At 38.1% G+C, this 20,113-nt stretch overlaps 1 protein-coding gene across 1 annotated transcript in view; it reads left to right on the top strand.

Annotated features, from left to right (window-relative positions):
* Positions 1–20,113, top strand: part of DCC (DCC netrin 1 receptor) — a 420,583-nt gene that overhangs the window by 140,738 nt on the left and 259,732 nt on the right. Inside the window, exon 2 of the mRNA XM_072413974.1 lies at positions 16,231–16,551. Within this exon, the coding sequence (XP_072270075.1) occupies positions 16,231–16,551 (321 nt within the window). The remainder of the gene's footprint in view (positions 1–16,230; positions 16,552–20,113) is intronic.

Raw genomic sequence — 20,113 nt, forward strand, 5'->3', positions numbered from 1 at the left:
ATTCTTACGTTAAAATACTTAGGACTCTATGCATTGTTTTGTTTCCAGGCCATTCTTTAGTTTTGTGCAGGCAGTTTATGGTCTGCATGCATTGCTGGGTCCAACCCTGCTCTTCTTTTTTCGCAGGTATATGCAGCACAATGATATTGTCAACTCCACATTTTCATAGTAATAACTGGGTTTGCAAAGGCATGTGGTGCACTCAAAATAAATATGAAAATATAGGGGAATACTGTAAAAAAATGTTGTGCCTAGTGCCAACTATAAGGGAAAAATTGTATTTGTCGTCTGTGTTTTTGTAAAATAAACCTATAATCTTTTACCTTATAAGTACATAACTGATGACAAAGGATTTTTAGAGCACTATTGGTTAGTTAAAAAAATCAGCATAGCCCAAAATACCTTCTTGCTGACTTAATTTGCCAGTATGTAACTTTGGAAAATGAAGTTCTTCCCAGTCTTTGTGAAACCTTGGGTGATGAGCTTTTGCCAATCTTTGTGAATGATTTGGTGATGAGTTCCTGCCAATCTTTGTGAAACTTTGGGCCATGAGTTCTTTCCATTCTTTGTGATACCTTAGGTGATGCGCTCTTGCCAATGTTTGTGAAACATTAGGTGAGGAGCTCCGGCCAATCTTTGTGAAACCTTGGGTGATGTGCTCTGGCCAATCTTTGTGAAACCTTGGGAGATGATTTCTTGCCAATCTTTGTGAAACATTGGTTGACAAGTTCATGCCAATCTTTGTGAAACCTTGGGTGATGATTTTGTCAACTTTTGTGAAACATTAGGTGATGAGTTCTTGACATTCTTTGTGAAACCTTGAGTGAGGAGTTCTTGTTCATTTTTGTGAATACTTGGGTGATGAGTTTCTTAATTTTATGGAAATGCTAGCTTTTGGTCTTCATTAAACACAGAATGTGGTAATTATGATTGTATATTGTAATTCAGTGTCCCCACATCAACACACTCCATCCATCCTGTGCACCAAGTAAATGGGGTTTTGCACCACTTTACTCTGTAATCAATGTATTGGTGGCCAGTCACGCTGCAGTCACATCTCTGTCATAATATGTCCAAGATACAATTTTCTATGCATTATACATCAACAGCTGGTAATTACAATGCATAAAGAAGTCATTATACCCCATTCGTACTTTTTTTTTTTAGGATTCTCTCTCATTAATTTGTCTCTAGGTAATTGTGCAATTAAGTGTAATCAGGGGCAGGAGGGAGTGTGAATCCTTTGTACCTTGAGTGATTGCAGTTCTTGACTTAAGATCAGGTTCCTGTTGTTTTGACAACAAGCGTGTTGGCAGGTCTCGTCACTGCAAATTACAGGCACTAGGAATCATTTTGGAAAATTCTAACTATGAGGCCAATTGCCAAACCATCTCTTCCCTCTGCTCATCAAATTCAAGGCACAAACGGCAGGTCGTCTACAAAATAGAGAAGATGTTATCGGAGGACTTCCTAGCAAAATGAGATCAATGCTATCTTTCAAGGAAGAATATCAATAAAGCTTTTAAAGGTTTTTTTGCTAACTTTCTTGGTACCAAAAGTATTCACTTTGAAAATGTCAATTATTGTTTAAAGTAAATCTGTCACAAGAGTAGACAATTCTGCTTGAGAATATGATGAAAAAACACAAGACCAGGGGTCATCTTTTTGGTTTCTGAGTGATAAGTAAACCACAGATATTGGCAGCTGAAGTTATATGCTAATTTTAACACTTCTCATCATACTCAAGCTTGCCCCCCTGCTTCTTCCCAAGCCTATCCTAATGGTCAGTGATGGTGCCCATTGCTTCAAAGGACTATTGGTAATGCACATTTTCAGCTGCCCGTCTTTCTGAAAAGAATACGTTAAAAATGTGGTGGTGCCTTGTATAATAATGCAATATAAAAATTGATGTAATGTTTATTCAAAGCTTACAAAGTACGATTCCCATCAAAACCTCTTTTCCTCTCTTCTTCACCAGGTCAACAGTGTAGCACCATGACCTCCTCTTTCCTCCCTTTATGTGGACTAGCACAGCGGCAGTAGAATAAACGTATTTTACCTTCCCCCAGAATCAGGTTCTCCTTTCCTAGTAAGGTGTCTACCATCACTTACTTCACTTCACCCCCTGAGGCTTCTCATACCTTATGTTATGCCACGGGGAAAAAAGTCTAACTGAAATGTAGAATTTGAGGGTCACTAACCTACAAATTCTCCCCTCCTGTTGCGTGTTACTTCCTCCGCCTCCTAGATTGTAAGCTGTTTGGGGCAGGGTCCTTTCCTTCGGTGCCACAGATTGTATTCGTCTGTCATATGCAACCCCTATTTAATGTTCAGCGCTGTGTAATATGTTGGTGCTATATATATCCTGTTTAATAATAATTAAATACATATACTAAAGACTGCCTTGGCAAAGCTACAAAGAAAGAAAATGGATATCCATTAGAATATCCATAATTTAACGGGTAAATGGCTACAATACATGGGTTGCCTAGAGCCAGACAACCTAATTCTCTTATGTTGTAGAGGATAGAGATGCCTCACACACCTCCAATTTTGTTTGGGTCACCACTCATCAGCATTTAGCAGTGCTGTTGTGGCATGCAAATGACGGCTGCCAAAAAGTCAGTTTTTGCATACATCCTTTAGTGATTTCCGTATTGACTGCACAGTTTACAAATGACTTAATACAAGTAATTACATGCATAATTTTTTTTTTAAAAAGTATAGTTGTCCATTAGCTGTGTATCTAAGTAATATTTAAATATAGTGCATTGCTTGTAGGTCTTGAAAACTCAACCATATGGTTATATACCAAGCTAATGCAAACATCTAATATAGAACATAACACTGCCAGACATATTATGTGCCTGTTATTGACAGACTGCAATTTTAATAGCAGCTGCACATGCTATTTATAGAATGGTAATAGTGTCCTTTATCTACATCAGTGTGTCAGTGACTAATTCTGGAATTAGAGACAACAGAAAGAGGAATTTAAAACACACAGAATACAAAGAGTGTGATCTACGTTTCCCAAAGCTCTTTTTATTTTATACATCAGTGCATCCAAAGTGTATAAAAATATTGATTTATATTACCCAAGTGGGGGAGGACATGTCAAGCCAAAAACTTGATTCTTCAAAACGAGTGGGGTGGGATTTTGGTCTCATTCATGCTATGCTATCTGGACACCCCTATATGGTCCAGGGACAGTTTTTAGAGTCTACTGCAGTATATGATTATTATTACACAGTATTTATATAGCGCCATCATATTACGCAGCGCTGTACAAAGTCCATAGTCATGTCACTAACTGTCCCTCAAAGGAGCTCACAATCTAATGTCCCTACTATAGTCATATGTTAATAATGTAGTTTAGGGTCAATTTTTTAGGGGGAAGCCAATTAACCTAACTACATGTTTTTGGGATGTGGGAGGAAACCCATGCAGATAGTGTCCTGGCTGGGAATGAAACCTAGGACCTAGCGCTGCAAAGGCCAGAGTGCTAACCCCTGAGCCACCGTGCTGCCCAATATTGAATGATGAATGCTTTGGCATGCGGAGTGCAGTTACAGTGCTGTTCACTGCAATATTCAATTGCAGTTGAAATTCACTTAAGTCAATAAAAGTGGTTGGCTGCTGAAGGGCATCCAGAAGCTACATTTGCATCCATGAACTGTTCTGCAAACCACTTCAACACAAATGCAACTACATGGAAATTTGTGCACAACATAGTTCCCGAACAGTTGACTATATAATAAACCACTTCATTTACTGCTCCTTTACCTACTCTACTGAAGAAAATCTTTTTTTCTGTCTGTTTTAACATCTTGCTGTTGAAAATTCCCAATACTTCCTGATAAGGTGTCAACAGGACAAACTTCTTGAGTGCCTTGTCTACAAAAGGCCCACAGATTACCTGAGCTCCAACTCTCTCCTTGACCCTCTCCAGTCTGGTTTTCAAGCTGCCCATTCCACCAAAACAGCCCTTACTAAAGTGGCCACATCAGAGCTAAGTCTTAAGGCAACTTTTCCTTCCCCCTTCTCCTTCATCTTTCCTCTGCTTTTGACACTGTTGATCACCCCCTTCTAATACAAATCATGTGCTCCATTGGTATCAGTGACACTGCTCTCTCTTTTCTTCCTTGCTATCTGTCTCACCGCTCCTTTCAAGTTTCTTTCAATGGTAACTCCTCCTTGGCCACTCTCCTCCCTGTTGGTGTTCCCCAAGGGTCAGTTCTTGAACCGGTTCTCTTTTCTCTGTACACCTCCTCTCTCGGTAGTCTCATATCCTCCTTTGGCTTACAGTACCATCTGTATGCTGATGACACTCAAATCTATATTCCTAATCTCCTCCTATCCCACGTTGTACACTAGCCCAGCCCCCTCTGGCAACACTACCCTTTTTCTTAACCCCTTAAAAGCTCTGGGCTAGGCCCAGCCCCCGGTCATGTAGTCACTGCGCCTAATTCTTACGGCTACGTGCCTCTCTGGAATGGTCTTCCTCGTCCTATTCGGCTTGCTCCCACTTTCCGCTCTTTTAAAAGAGCACTCAAAACCCATTTTTTCAAACTTGCCTACCCATCTTCTTCTGTCTTTTGAAACCGTCACTACTTCCCACCACTATATAATTTCCCTCCTATTGTGTGTTAATTTCCCCACCTACTAGATTGTAAGCTCTTTGGGGGAGCGTCCTCTCATCCTCTTGTGTCACTGTCTGTATTCGTCTGTCATTTGCAACCGCTTTTAAATGTACAGCGCTGCGTAATATGTTGACGCTATATAAAATCAATATATTATTAATCATAATATTAATAAAAAATAATAACTCTCCCTCTTTAACATAGTCCTAAATATGATCAACGTTTATCTCATTAACATGGGTATGGGTATAGCCTGGGAAGATTATCTTTTTACTATTATGATATGAACTATGAAAAAGGTCAGTAAGATGAACTAAAAGGATCTGCAAGAGAACCGGGAATCAACACTACTTGAAGTGTTGGCTTCATAGCAGACACTTGAGGACTGCTTCACAGCAGTGGTGTAGAGATCAGTAGTGCAGGGGGCAAATCAGCAAGTATTCTGTTACTTTTTCATATGTTTTTTTAACTTTTTTTTTATATTTTCCACTTGAGTGACAGGGTCACTTTAATGCATTCACCTGCATTCATGACTACTAATATATTAACACACTCTTCAGGACCAGCTATAGTGTTTGAACAAAGCACACAATATATATACACTTTCAGCACTTCTGTCTGCCTGAAATGCTTCTGGAGCTGATTGTACTTATGTATAGCCCTTAAGCTGTCACTTGACTTTGGCGCTGTCGTTTACTTTGTTACTCAACATATGTATTTTTTATGCCACCATACAGTATTCAAATGCAAAATGGTTTGGATATTTTCATTTAGCACTTCACCATTGTGGTGGTTTGCATTGCTTCCTTTGTGTTGTATGTTATTATTAAACAGGGTGTTTTCAAGCTTCAGTATTTAGCTGGCTTATTATGAAGCATTACAATGTTATCCACTGGATACTGTATGTATGTTTTTATTAGTATAGACATATCAAAACATTATTAATAAACATTATCATTAGGAAATTTGTTTGGAATCATATGCAAATCTTAACTTTCTCAGAAAGTCTCCCAGAACATGTACCTTCAATGTACCTCTCTTGTAGTGGTATTGGGGGTCCTACTGTTGTCTTGCATCTATCAAATGCTATTTTTGGCCCTTAGTTAAAATTACCCCATAGTGATAATGACCTTTAAATCTTTTTGGTTCCTAATTCCATGGTGAAAAGCATCTTTCCAAGATTGCCTTATATTAGTTCAAGAGAAAACACTGCTCACTGAGAAGTAAACTCTGCATTGCCCATTGCATTTTAAGTTAACCTGTGCTGTGCTAATACGGATTAAAGCAAAGTTACCCTAACTGCCCCACTTCTCTCATTTTCTCCCTCACCACTCCTTTGAGCCCTTTGTATCAAAGAAAAATGCAATTACTTCCATATATGTCATTCAGGAAAGCATTTGACTTACTGCCATTACTCCAATATGACCATTTAGGTGCTAAATGACCCCCAGTCTATAAGGCACAAAGAGCTCTCACCCCCCCCCCCCCCCCCCCCCCCCCCCCGTATACTCCAATTTGACTCTTACATATGAATTCCTGTCTTTACTAATTTACTAATGCAGGTTTTAAACTAAAAAGGACAATGGGTTTCTATTTGTAAATATAAAACCAAATAATATGGAGCCCTAAACATTTCCATTACAGTTTTGTTGGATATTGCAATCCAAAACCAATAAACCAATGAAATGATGACATATACCATGACATATTCCACCCATCTGAGATGGCTTTTTTTGTGTTTGTCTATAGTATTGTGCATATTTAGCTAAATGAGGTGAGAGGTCTGGTATTGATGCTGGAGACTTAGTTGACTCCAGTTGCAGTTCATCCCAGGCATTCACTATCATCAAGGTTTTCAGTAGGGCCGATATGGGGATTCTGTACAGGCCACTCAAGTTTCTCCAAATTAGTGTCTCGTATGTATGTCTTGTATTTGACTATAAATTGAGCTTGATAAGAGTCTTCCATGGGATTGGAAGTGCACAATTGTCTGAAATATATATATATATATATATATATATATATATACATATATATATATACCTACACACACAACATATTAAATTCCATTTTATCTCCAATTACTGCTGTTGATTACGGGGAGAAAAGGTAAGGAATTAAAGAATATATATGTAATATGCACCGTCATCTAGGTAAATGTCCTTGATGAGCTTCCCTGCTGAGGACGAATCATATACGGCTTCATGTAAGTGGAGACATTAAGTGAATGTCATCATAATACTCCAGCACAATGCTCTCCTGTCTAATTGGCTTTCAATTTTCTCCCCATTTTATGCCTCTGAAACTAAGGGTGTGCCTTTCACCCTTTTTTTTCCTAATTAAGTCACATAATTGGTGGGAATGAGCCATTTGGGAGCACATGTTTCTTCAGCAGTTACCAGCAAAATGACTAAATGTTGTTTATTTAAAAAATAAAAATATAAAAATCACATTAATTTAATTAAAAAAGGCTGCTGGTTTACCTTTGCTCTGTTCCTGATGGGTGTACCATATTTTAAGATATGTTTTTTTCCTTTTTTGCTGTTTACTGCATCTTAATTAGTATAGAAATATGGTATTTAAATAGCCTAAAGCAATTAGGAGACATAGTAAAAGGAAAACAGGAACATGAGGTGTCTATCACAGATGTAGTTTTATTTTTGTAGTTTATAGAACAAAAATATATGCTGAAATTATTTACAAGGAAAGGTGGGACAGTTAATGCTTCAGTGGAGGTAAATCACTCAGTCTTATACAATACATAAGATGAAAAATATTATGCTATTCAATGCTTTGGTATTAAACAATCTCACTAAATATTAAAAAAGAAAAAGAAACAAGACTTCCTCTTCTTCTTGGTAAGCTGTTCTCACTGTGCTCTTTTCAAGTGTTCATAGTTTTCTACTTTATGATGTAGGGGCTGGTGAATAGAACCACAGCACACAGTGGGGTAACAAGAATCAGACATAGCAAAAAAATGACCCCATTGGTTTTCTAATGATCGTTCAGTGTCTAGCCAGCAGTCTTGGTAAAGATCAGTGACCAAGTTTTTGTTTTTTGCTTAAGTGGAGAAAACCAAGGTCACCAGCGTATGAATCACCAAATTGTCCAAGCAAAATTTAAAAAAAACTGCAGAAAATACAATTCCTTTCTTAATCTTTTTGCTTCTGAAGTACCCTTTAAATATTTAAAGTCATGAGGAACCCCTATGCTAAAATCTATTATTTGGGGGTCAAATGGGAAAAAGGAAAAAGTGCCACTCAACAGTGGTGGCTAAAAAACCCATTACAGACACCCAAAAATATAGACAAGAATAGACAATAGACAAGTATAATTAAATGAGTGCCACAGTGTAGAGGAGCTGCTACCAATCTCTGGAGGAACCTTAGGGTTCCATTAAACCCCATTGAGAATGACTGTTTTTTAATGAAAAGTGAGCATCAGGTTACTTTTCCCAGGCTAACCATTTCCTCTGTCTCCTTTCCACCAATGATCAGACTACAAGACTGACACTTTGCAGCAAGTCACAAGTTTGGCACTAGAATTTAAATGGCTGTGTTATCTCTGAGCCCACATCTATGTCTGGGTAGTAGATGGGGACCCTGCATGATGCCTTAATAAAGATGGCTTTGCCATGAAAAATGAAATGCAAGCATTCTTGTAGGGGATTTGTAGTCTCTGCATGCATGACAAAATACATATAATTCTAGCTAAACTTTAAGAATGAGCTCACAATCGCTATGTTGGGCTTCAAAATTTATAAGGATTTTTTAAGCTCCAAATTTAAAGCATTTGGTAGTTTACTTTGCAATCTAGAATAAAATGAGTTTAGGTCACATTCATCACCTCCTATTATATACACCAAATAACAAATCTATAAAATGCGCAGTTCCCTGCATTGCATCCGCCAGTAGATTGCATGGTGCAGTGTAATTTTTCTATATTTCAGCTTTCAAACCCGATTAAACTTGTCCACACTGTGTCCTCGGAGACGTTAATGTGACATATGATGTCAATCATTATTTAATCATTAAAGATGAACTCAGCAGAGTCGCTTATTTCGTACTGATTTTTGAAGACACGCCGTTATTGATCCCATATGTTTTCTTTGAGCCTCAGTATGGCAGAAGTTATTAAGGGGCATCTCCAGCAGGAAAATATATATCTCTTTTTAAGCACTTCACCCACTGTCTACCTGCATTTATTCTTTTTCTGTGCAGCCAGTCAATATTCTTTCTGAAACAGAATGTTGTTAGGAGGTGCTGAACTTGATCTGAGCTTTATAAAAATCCACAGGGTTTATTTTCAAGCAGTGGATGCGCGTCACACAATGTTGTGCTGCTATCACCCTTTTGATCCTCCAGTGTATATGGGGTTAGAGAGGGAGATCGGTGAAAGAGCCTACCCCACAATTCCTAAAGGGTCAGTCCAACCAATAGTGATGTATTAGTGATCAAAATCAGCTCCTGGCTTCTTATATATCTTGACCACCCCAATGGTGAGATCTCCCTGCCATAATTCCCAATCTTTTCCTTACTTGGAGGTTTGGGTGTTCCTCTCCACCTTTGTGTGTTCCCAGCTTCATAAAATAAAACATCAAATCAACCAGCTATGGTGGGAAGGGTTATAATGGCAATGGAAGAAGTGCAGAAACGGGAACCCACACAGACATCTCACAAATGCCATCTTCCAGTTACTGAAATATTAGCGGAAGGATACTATGATACTATACATACCAAATCCTAATAATAGTTTTATTTGACATTAGTATGCCATGTCACATGCCCCAGCAGTTCTCAAGGTTTACATATACAGGAGGTTAAAGCACATATAAGCATTTTTTTTTATTTTCTAAGGCAAAGCATGTTTGCTGTAGGTTCAGTGTCTACCCACCAAATGCATGGTGTCCCCCCCCCCCCTGCATATGTCAGTGTGTTGAAAAGTTTTATAGTTAAGTGACATGCAGAATACTATGGGGGTGATTGACTAAAGGAATTTGAGTTGCTCACTTTCAAGGTGAATTATCACTCTGCAAGACAAGATTGACTTAACTCATTGGATGTGGGGAAAATCCACTCTGCTTTCTATGTCTATTAGCAGGACAACTTTAGATAGCAAGTCCACTTTAAGAGCCGTCTAAAGTTTTATAAACATTTCCAATACTTTTCCTGCCCTGAAATACACCAAGAAGAACTTTATTTTCAAGAAAAATTAGATTTAATAAACAGCGTCTTGGAATGCATTCTTCTCTAACTAATCCCTGTTTTAACAGATACAGAAACCATTTGCACTTTATCAAGGCCTCCTGAGCAGACACATGGTTTATTTATTGTGCTGTTTATTACAGCGCATAGCTGGATTTTGATACATGATTCCATTTGTTTTTGTGCTCTCAAACTTATGTTAGTATCAAATATATCTATAATTTTCCTGCAGCTGAGTTCCAAAATGTAATGTATGGCGAGGTTCTGGACTCTTTATGAAAAGTTGTTTATTTCGAGTAATAATGTTTGCTGTTGAAAGCCGTTAAATTTAAAAAGCAATCTTAGCATAAAGATGTTCTATGTGATGTCTTATCAAATACAGTTTAAAGAGGCAAGAAATGTATACCGACACGGTGCTGATACCATTCAGGAACCATGAAGAAGTCAGAGTCAAAAAGTTTGATTCAGTCCAATTGGCCAGACTGTCCTTGGGGCTTCTAGACGGGTCTTAGATTTGTAGGCTTAGTTCATCTAGTCAAGTGATGAAGGAATCAGATCTAAAATGAAGATTAAGGGAATTTAACAGGAACTAATCACAAGCAACCTTTTTGTGGGTTTTCATGAACAGATCTTGTTGGCAAATATGTTTGAAAGTTGGGATGTGCATACAAATGATTAAATAAAATAATTAGGAGCATCTGTGTTTTGATTTACCCCATCACCACCCCACAATGGAAAACTATTGTTTGCTGAGAGAAAGGGAAGGAAAGGGAAAAAAGAGAGGGAGGGGAAGAGAAACAAAGATAAGAGGGATGGAGCAAGGGAGTGAAAAGGGAGAAAGGAAGGATAGTAAGGAAAGAAGGAAGGGAAAAGAATGGGGGTTGCTGGGAGTGAATATAGTTGATTTACTAAAGGAATATAGTCTCACTTAGCAAAGTGTGAATGTGATTATAATTCACTTTGCAAAGATTACTGTGCAAGGAAATCTAAAAAAGTGAATATTTGCTTGAACATGATTGGATGGTTGAAGTCACCAAAGCTTCGTCTCTTTCATTAGGCTAAATAAAATATTCCTTGCCAAGCGACAATTAACTTTGCTATGTGAACAGTCAATGTCTATTCATATAATTAAACCCAATGAGTGAGGACAGACAAATTCTACTTTCTATATCATATATGCAAATTATTACTGTATCATTTTTCATTCCTTGACTTCCATTTTGCTCTTAGTAAATTTATACAGCTACTAACTTTTAAGAATTTTAAGCAATTTTTTTCTGATAGTCGAAGCTTTTTGTTCTGGGAGAATTTACTGTTTATATAAACATAAATAAAATGTTAATAAGGCATAGATCTAGTGTGGTAACCGGCTGCTAATCTTTCCTTTTTGTTATGCCTCCGAGGACATATATAACAGCTACAGCCGGCTGCCGACAACAAGTCTTCTCTTCTTTTCCAAGCTCGCTGAGATATATTATGAAGACAGCTCCAGCCATTACATTGCTCGCAGAAATGATCGTTTGGCCGAAAAGTGGCCACATATTAAAATACTGTGGGGCCAGCAGTTTTTATGTGATGCATCGCTTATTAAATCACATGCAAGTTCGTTACTTGTTATTCCCCAACACCGAAATTTACGGTCAAGTTGTGATTCAGTTTTATGCTCGCTTTTCAATAAATGATTGCAGCCTGGGAAGCTGGACCCTTCAATAATGCATGACCTGCAGTTATGTGAAAGGCTTGCTAATATAATTGGCACTTGTTTGGCCGTATTTCACTTGTTTGGGTTGTGGGCTTTTTGACATGTATAAAAAATCACTTCCTATTTAAAATACACTGACAGTACAGTTAATACTTTAGAAAGGTTACCATAGCAAATTTAGGAAGTTAGGTAAGGAGATTTAGGAGGGGCATGCACAGCTGTTAAGTGGTTGACTGGAGGAATGATGGACTTTTTTTTCTTCAGCGTAATCAGGCTAGTCAAAGATGTTTTTTCTAGTGATGGGATTTATTGCATGCTGTATCTGATCTTGTCTTACCAAAAAGTCTAAAATAAAATAGGCCCAAAGCCAGCTAATAAACCTTTAGGCTCTATTTAAAAAAACAAGGAATCATTTATTCCCTCAAAGACATTCCCTTAAAGATTCCCTCGCAGAAATCTGCCAGGTCTATGTGTTTCAATGGCAGTGGTTGATTCCCACCAGGGAAAGAGGGATGTCAGATTCCCTGTTTTATAAATAGAGCCCTATATTTCATCTTAGATAAAGCAAAGAAGGGTTAGTAGGCATCTCATATTCTTATTGTCTTTTGTAACCTTGGACAAGCAGCATCCCCCATATTTCATAATCTCCCGAAACATTATGTCTGTGGACAGAGTAGGCAAAAGTTAAAAAAAGCTGTAATGTATTTTTTTTACTGCTGTCCATATGAGAAGACTACTTGCTCTGAAGACATACCAAGATGTGAGAGGTAATCTCCTTATTGTGAGGGACATTGTCCTGTTAAACAGTGGTCATTGAACTGGAATTCCCGTTGGAGGTCTAGCCTTGAAATATTTTGGTTTTCCCATTACTTCCTGTCCCAGTGGCAGTGGTCAATAGAGAGGTTATATATACCCAATGGGGAGGACAATACATATGACAATACATATATTTATTCAATTCTTTCCATACTCTACCCAAATCTGCAAAAATAAATAAATAAAAATATATGGATGTAATACATAGCTAATGGAACTGAATCAGATACTTGGATGAGACACAAATTGCCTTCAGTGTTACAGATCATGTCTAATTTTGTAATTCTGTTACTGTCTAGCTCAGGGGGCATTTCATACTAACTCTGTGTTATTGCTCTTTTCCTTTAACTCACATAAGCTTCATACATGTTGTTAACATTCAACAAGTGGTAAAACATATGGCGATACAGAGTGACAGCAGGATTATCCCTGCATGCCAGTTATTGAGATAATGATTGTTCTGGTAATTAACTTTGTATGAACAGTAGATAAAGCTCTTCACAATTACCCGCACATATTAAGTGACTTTTAACAGAATAGAAGAGGTTAAACCTGATAGAACACTCTTTAAAAACACGTATAACACAGTTATAACTGAAAACATATAGGATTAAAGGCATTTCTAATATCCTTTTTTTAGCAAAGGAAAGGAGGTTTCTACAGCTGTCTTCCAATTTAACCATCTAGGAAAATGTTTCCCGACATTTTTAATTTGGGTAAACCCTTCAAAATAACATTCAGGTCTACAGGGAACCTCTGCTATAAACTATATCCACAGCTCACAGAATATTATTGTGGGATCAGAATGCCTCTTACTTTGCTGGGCATTGGGAAGAATGTCGCCCTTGCAGATAGCCAAGAAAACATTAGTATGGGTTAAACTGACCTGAGAGTCACAAACTGCTCATTGTTCAAGGAACCCCTAGCAACCTCTGGAGGTACCTTAGGGTTCCATAAAACCCTGGTTGAGAAACCCTGATATAGGTTATCATGTCTATAGATATTCAGGCTTTATACATACAAGTGGCATTGCTTTATACACCAGGGCTCCAGTGTAGACATTATGCCAGGAGCTACTATACTATACTTTCCAATTCTGAATATCCCATCCAAACTCTCGTGGTATTAGATTACCACAGCCATTTTCAACCAGGGTTCCTCCAGATGTTGTTAGGGGTTCTTCAAACTGATTGACCTCCTATTTAGTTCTGGAGTCAATGCAACTGGATAGAGCCCACTGCATGACTCTAATTCTTTTGTTGTCCCTAAAGTGGTCATCTAGCCACCGCTCTAGAGGGAAATTCTTTCCACTGGCCATAAGTGTAAGAGTTTTTTCCCAATGACTTTCACGAAACCTGGGAAATATTTTAAGGGTAAAAAGGTTGAGAAAGGCTTGATTACCATTATGAGCTGAATGAAAGGTGCCAAATTACTTGTTCAGACACAACCCAAATTTATCTTCAAACCCTCCTCTTTATTAATTTTTCTTCTTCTTGTAGTAAGAAAGTACATAAATTACTCGCTGCAACATTATCATCACTCAGTTCCTACTGACAAAGGAGTGCCCCTGGAACTACACTTTCCAAGAGCCTCTTCTATGCATATAATGTGTGTTCAGGTCCTTGGGAGACAAGGCAGTGGCATTACTATTTCAGGGATATGCATGTTAAATAGGACAGTAAATGGTTGGACATAAGTGAACTTTGATCCAGCAAGATAGGTTTAAAACACTATTTGGGATTTAGGTTAAGAAAAAGCACTATATTGTGAGCCCAAACAGGAATGTAGGTGTATTTCTGGCAGATCAACAGGTCTGTTAGGGCAATTGGTATCAAAGGAAGAGATTACTAAACAGTACTAAGTACTAAGTATATATTTTGGTTCCTGCAGAATCAGCATTGGCAAATTGGATGGTGAAGCATCGAGCGTGCTGAACTGTTCCCCACTGCTACCTATCCATTCTATTTTATGCTGCTTAGGGTGGATGCTACCTGAACCCTTTCCCCCAAGGCAGCTATTTACTGGCATGAAAAGGCAGTAACCACACCAACAGTCTAAACATAACAGAAGCAAAAGAAATGTAAAATGTTACAGCTGTATCCAGAACAAAAGGTGAGGGGATATCTTCCAATGGACAAACCTGTGCTCGCAATTTTCTAAGAGCAGAATTTCTTCTAAGATTATCTCCCGCTGTTCCCCAACAAGATACAAACCACAAACAATACCTAGCCGGGGGCTTTAAACCTCCCCTGCCCCTAATTCAAAACAAAATAAAACTTGGCTTTACATACACTTTAGCACCACTGCCAATAATATTGGTTCTCATCCTGCCGTGGAGGCTGCATTGTAGAAGAATCTCTGGGAGATAATTGGTATTTATTTATTTGTCTTTTTGTAATTTGAGGCTTTCAGCATCCTGATGACGGGTATAAATCACACATGTACACACAGCATGGACATGTTTGTATCTATTAAGGGTCGCTAATAAGTAAAGGCGTTGTTTTCCTATTTTTTTATTTTAACACCCTACTGTGCAAGATTAAGATTGATTGAAGTGCTTTTTTGTCCCTTACAAAGCACTCTTTAATTATTGTGCTATTATGCTAATACATGCAAATGATAAAAAGTGTTCCCTTGCTTGAGAGTGTAGGGAACACAAAAAAAAAGATTAAAGTGTTAGTCTAAAGTACAAATTAGTTTATTACATTACTAAACAGCCTCCTAGGATGCAGGTGTCCTGCATAGGAAATAAACAACACTGTTGTAAGGGATAAACCACACCAGAATAATGTTATAATGTTTTGCCTTGGCATGCAATGTACTTAAAGACGTTTGGAAAGGCAATTATACATGTTTATGTGTCTGTTGCGTCTGCAGTGCATTAAGAAAAAGCTGTGATTGTGAATATAAACATAGGTATTGTGAGGATTTTCAATAAGTTTGTTAAGTGCAATACAGGTTTACAGATTTGTAAATGTATATTAAAGCTCTTTGATTATAAAACTGTTAAAGCTGAACTATTCAGAAGCTGTTATATTCCAAAGAATTTGCATTTTCATCTATATAGTAGTGATATTTAGGCTAAGTACACATATCGGACGAGAATCTGGCGTGTGTACAATGCCCGTCGTCCGAACAACTGTCCTGACAGAGGAAGAGACCTGATTTTTTAGCAAATCATATGGGTCTTATCCCTCCCCTAGCATGTGATTGGTGAAAGTCTCCTTGTGCCAGTGAAAGGAGAAGCAGCATAGTGAATAGGTTCTCTCTCTGTCACACTGTTCACACCTTGTTTCAGCAAATGTTCTTTTTTGAGCACATAAGCATTGCACTACAAATAAAGATTGAAAGATGCTGATACAAATCAGCAGGAGTATTCCTGACTGCTGCAGAGAGACCACTGTGTTTCGGAGGCAACCCTGATTAAGAAACACTGGTAAATATCTTATTTCAAATTCAATCACAATTAGACATTTAATGAACATGTATACATTTGAATCATAACCCCCTTACTATTACAAAGATCTGGGTTTTCCTTCCAGCAGGTCAGTACCATTGTGCCTACCACAATGCTTGCTGACAGGTAAAAATCCATCGCTTATTTACCCATACCACTGCACATGACCCATGGGTTTGAACTGGTCATACCCATGTATCTGAAGCAACATTCCATTTAAGCCTAGGTGATTTTATTGAGCATGTGTGGTGGTCTGGAACTAGATTTTTATGCTCTGCTACAGGCAGAGGCATTAAAAAGTCTAAGGAAAAATCCATGTCTGATAATGTCTATATTGCAGGAAAAATTGCATGCTGTAATTCTTACCAAATGAACATACGGTAATACTGATCATCTCTTCTGTTCCAGGTTCCCAGGTTAAAAGCTTCACTTCATTATGGTTCACCTCCGAACCATTAGATGTAGTCACAATGCGGGGGAGTTTTGTGGTTTTAAACTGCTCAGCGGCTTCAGATCAAGGGTCTCCAACCATCAAGTGGAAAAAGGATGGCGTTTACCTGAACCTTGCCATAGATGACAGAAGGCAACAGCTGCCCAATGGATCTCTTATAATACAGACTGTGGTACATTCCAGACATCACCGGCCGGATGAAGGTTCCTACCAGTGCGAGGCATCTTTGGATGGTATTGGTGCAATTATTAGTCGGACGGCTAAAGTATTGGTTGCTGGTAAGTTTATTTCAAAGAAAATCAATTTACATGTAACAGCATGTGTTGCTGACTAAGTTCTTTCGTATAATTCTACCTTCAAAATTAGAATCATAATCCAGTTGAAAACAAGGACAGGCCGATGGGAGTGGACCTTAGTTCGGACTAGTTTATCCTTCAGACAAGTCAGATTTGAAGGCCATAACACCTAAAGTTGACAATTCTGCTGCTCTTTTCAGTGCTTTTCAGAGGCTACATATGAAATTGAATAAGTTAAGTGACCTTGGGCATGATTAGGATTTCATTTTCCCAAAGCACGAGGTTAGGAGGGACCATTTGTGCTCAAAATAAGATTTTACTCAAGCAGTCATATTTGTGTTCACATTGTAAAATTTTGAAATAGATGCAAAAAACACTGAATCTATAATATGTTAATGTAATTTCAGAAGTTTCTTTTTAAATCTGGCTGGTCCCCTGCTGCTCACTGTGGTTCCTTCCACAGACCACCTATGTCACACTAGGACACAGTAGTGACAAATGGGCCAGCAGGATGAACCACAGCCTGCAGTAGGGGCACTGGCAACCCATTCCAATGGATGTGTTGGATGTGAAGATTCTCCAGAGGTCTCTAACTCTTGATCAGAGCAAAGATTCTAGTAATAGGTGGGGAGGACAGGTGAGTTTAAATAATCTTCCTTTGCAGACTTCCTTTAAGGAGTCCCCAGTATGACCAGTCCCTAGGCAGACCTTGTAAAATGGCCACAGAGATGGTCATTCTTCTACATTTTAGAAGATGTAGAGTTGTAATAAATTCAACAAAAGTAACTCATTTTAAACTAGCATTTCCTGATTTAGCTGAGTTTATAATTAAATCTGATGTTATTACAGTGTAGAACCACCAAAACATTTCATTCCTGCAAATTCTCCATAATAAAAAGCGCCTAGAATATAAAGTGATTTAAATTCTTAATTACCCTGATGTACAACAATGTCGGTTAATGTCTCTGTATAGATCTGCCGGGACTGACACGAGCACAGCTGTGTTTCTGTAATTTCATCCAAAGATCTGTTCAGTAAGTAACTCACAATCTCCTGTGAATTCTTCTCACAGTGCAATTCGCAAAAATACTTGCGTCTTAATTGTGAATGAAGCTGTAGAGTGCAACAGCATGAAAATGTAATGGGTTTCCTTCAAAGGTCAAGTTAAAATGAAATATTAATTGTGTATGTTGCAGATTAATAAACATAAAATTATTCTGTATTTACTAAACTGATTTTCTTTTAAAGCATTTTGCCATGGCAGCTTGTCATTGTTTCTCAGGCACACAGCCTAGGATACCAACTCTTTGGATTTTTACTGTGTGGGAGTTTTGGTTCTAATGCATGAGTAGGTCAGAGGTTCTGCTAAAAATATAACTAAAGCTAAAATCTATTTTAACCATTTTGGATACAGAAGGAAAGGGTGGAACACTCTACAATTGCAATTTGTGCCCCTAGGATAGGTTTTATGTCAAGCTGATGGCTTGTGTGGCCTTTAGGTTAGGGTCTTTAGGTGAGTTCAAGGGTGCTGGTTATAGTGGATTGTAGAGAGCAGTTTTGAGGATATTTGGAGTATCCTGCAGGACAACACCGTCTACTAGACTTGTCGCTTTTGGAGGCTGTCCATGTTCCTCCACAGAAGCATCTGCAGGCATGTACAGTCATTAGCAAAAGATGGTTCCCAAACTGTTGAACCTGTGCAAGAATGTTGCTGCTCTCTAGAGATGTGATATGGCCCTTAGACTAGCTTCTAAACCATGTAAAACAAATCAAAACCATTTACCCACACTGGTAAATTGCATAATTGCCAATTAGTCCTGCTCACTGAACATGCCCATAATGGGTCATTTATGGTTTCTCCCATTCTACCCAGGCGTGATAAAATGCATTGTCACCAATCAAAGGATAAAAAAGATGGTATCAGCATAAGCGAATAAAGTAAACTGAAGAAATAGCTGTTTTTTTTTTCTTCCTAAGAAGCTCAACATATGTCAGAACTTGCATTGACATCTCTGATAGCTTAATGGCTTTATCCAAGCTGCTGAATCTTCCCTGCTAACAAATTAAATGCCTTTCAGTTTTAGACTTTGAAAACCATGACACTTCACATACATCTATTTTTTTATATATAACTGAAAGGTTTTCTTAAATCACAGGGTAATGCCTTCTGCTGTTCATTGTATAAATAAAACATAAACAGCCGCCAATATAAACTGTGCACATTGGCTTCCAAATAGACAGAACTAATTGCTGTTTCCTTGTCTGCTTATTATTCCTGTAAAAGGGTGATTATGAACATTACAGCCCCAGGCAAAACACGTGTACTTAACCAGCTGCATTTTATTTTCTAATAGATTAAAAAAAAAATACAAGGCTTAGGATTTCTAGTGTGATTTCAATTCGCATAGCAGTAGTATGCCTTTGCCTTGTCGGGTTTGGAGATATATAATGTCATTGGGCAGCTGCTTTTCCACACTTCTTGGGGTTTTTATGCAACATCTGAAACCTCACCTAATGTCTCTTCTCTTTTAACCACAGTTGGTAATGTCCCTAATTTCCCACATTTCGAAGATTGGTATGTATTACCAACAGCAAACTGGTAAACATTACAAATAAATAATTCTTCTAATCCCAGGGGCAGTTCTGGTTCTTTTTTTTTTACTCATGGTACAGTTCTAAATGTAGGAGACAGCAAGAATCAAACCTGGACAATGCAAATTATATTTTGGTTGCATCTGAATTTATATGAGCTAAGTGGACAACCCATTCCAAACCCATGGCCAATAAAATGGCTTTGCTCCATTTCTTTATGGCTACAACAGTTGTGTGACTACAGTTGCTCTTTTGGGAAGACCCTTGGGAGTGCCCATTTTTGTGTCCATTCAACCATAACAGCACTTTTGGCGATGTACCAAGGTTGAGCAAAAAGATTCCTTGTATAGCCATTTTGGTTCATCCCAAGGAGGCTCACTAGGCTTGCAGGCCACCCTGTGTAGTGCACAGGGCAGAGTTATGCTGGAACAGAAAAGGACCTTTAAGAAACTGATGCCACAGCTTTGGAAATGCATATTATTTTCTTTTGTGCACATTTGCTACTTGAGGCTTGATAATTCAGAGCCAGTCTTTCTACTGGCCATCTGGGTCACTGCACCTTTACTGCTTCTCTACCAATTACAGAATTCCACTCCTACACAGAACCAGCAAACCCAGTTGTCTAAAGACCACATAAATACAATATTCTCTTTGTTCTTGCCCCATCTTGTTGGTTTTCCATCAGTTTTCCCCAACAACTCAAAGTGACGTACAGAGGACCTATTTTTTAGGCCCCCTATTCAGAGCCATATTGTAACATTGTCATAAAAGTGTAAAGTAAATATCTTGTTTCCCAGGTTTATGTAAAAATGATGGCTGACATTTTTCTCTGGTCCTATTATTGTGGCTGTTTTTGCTATCTGTTTGTGCTATCTGAATGACCCTCTATTCTCAGTGTTCCATTGGCTAATTAGACTTCTGTCCCGGACTAAAAATCATTTAGTCAATTTAT

This window comes from Pyxicephalus adspersus, chromosome 6 (genome assembly GCF_032062135.1).
Source record: "Pyxicephalus adspersus chromosome 6, UCB_Pads_2.0, whole genome shotgun sequence".
In the NCBI taxonomy this organism is placed as follows: Eukaryota; Metazoa; Chordata; class Amphibia; order Anura; family Pyxicephalidae; genus Pyxicephalus; species Pyxicephalus adspersus.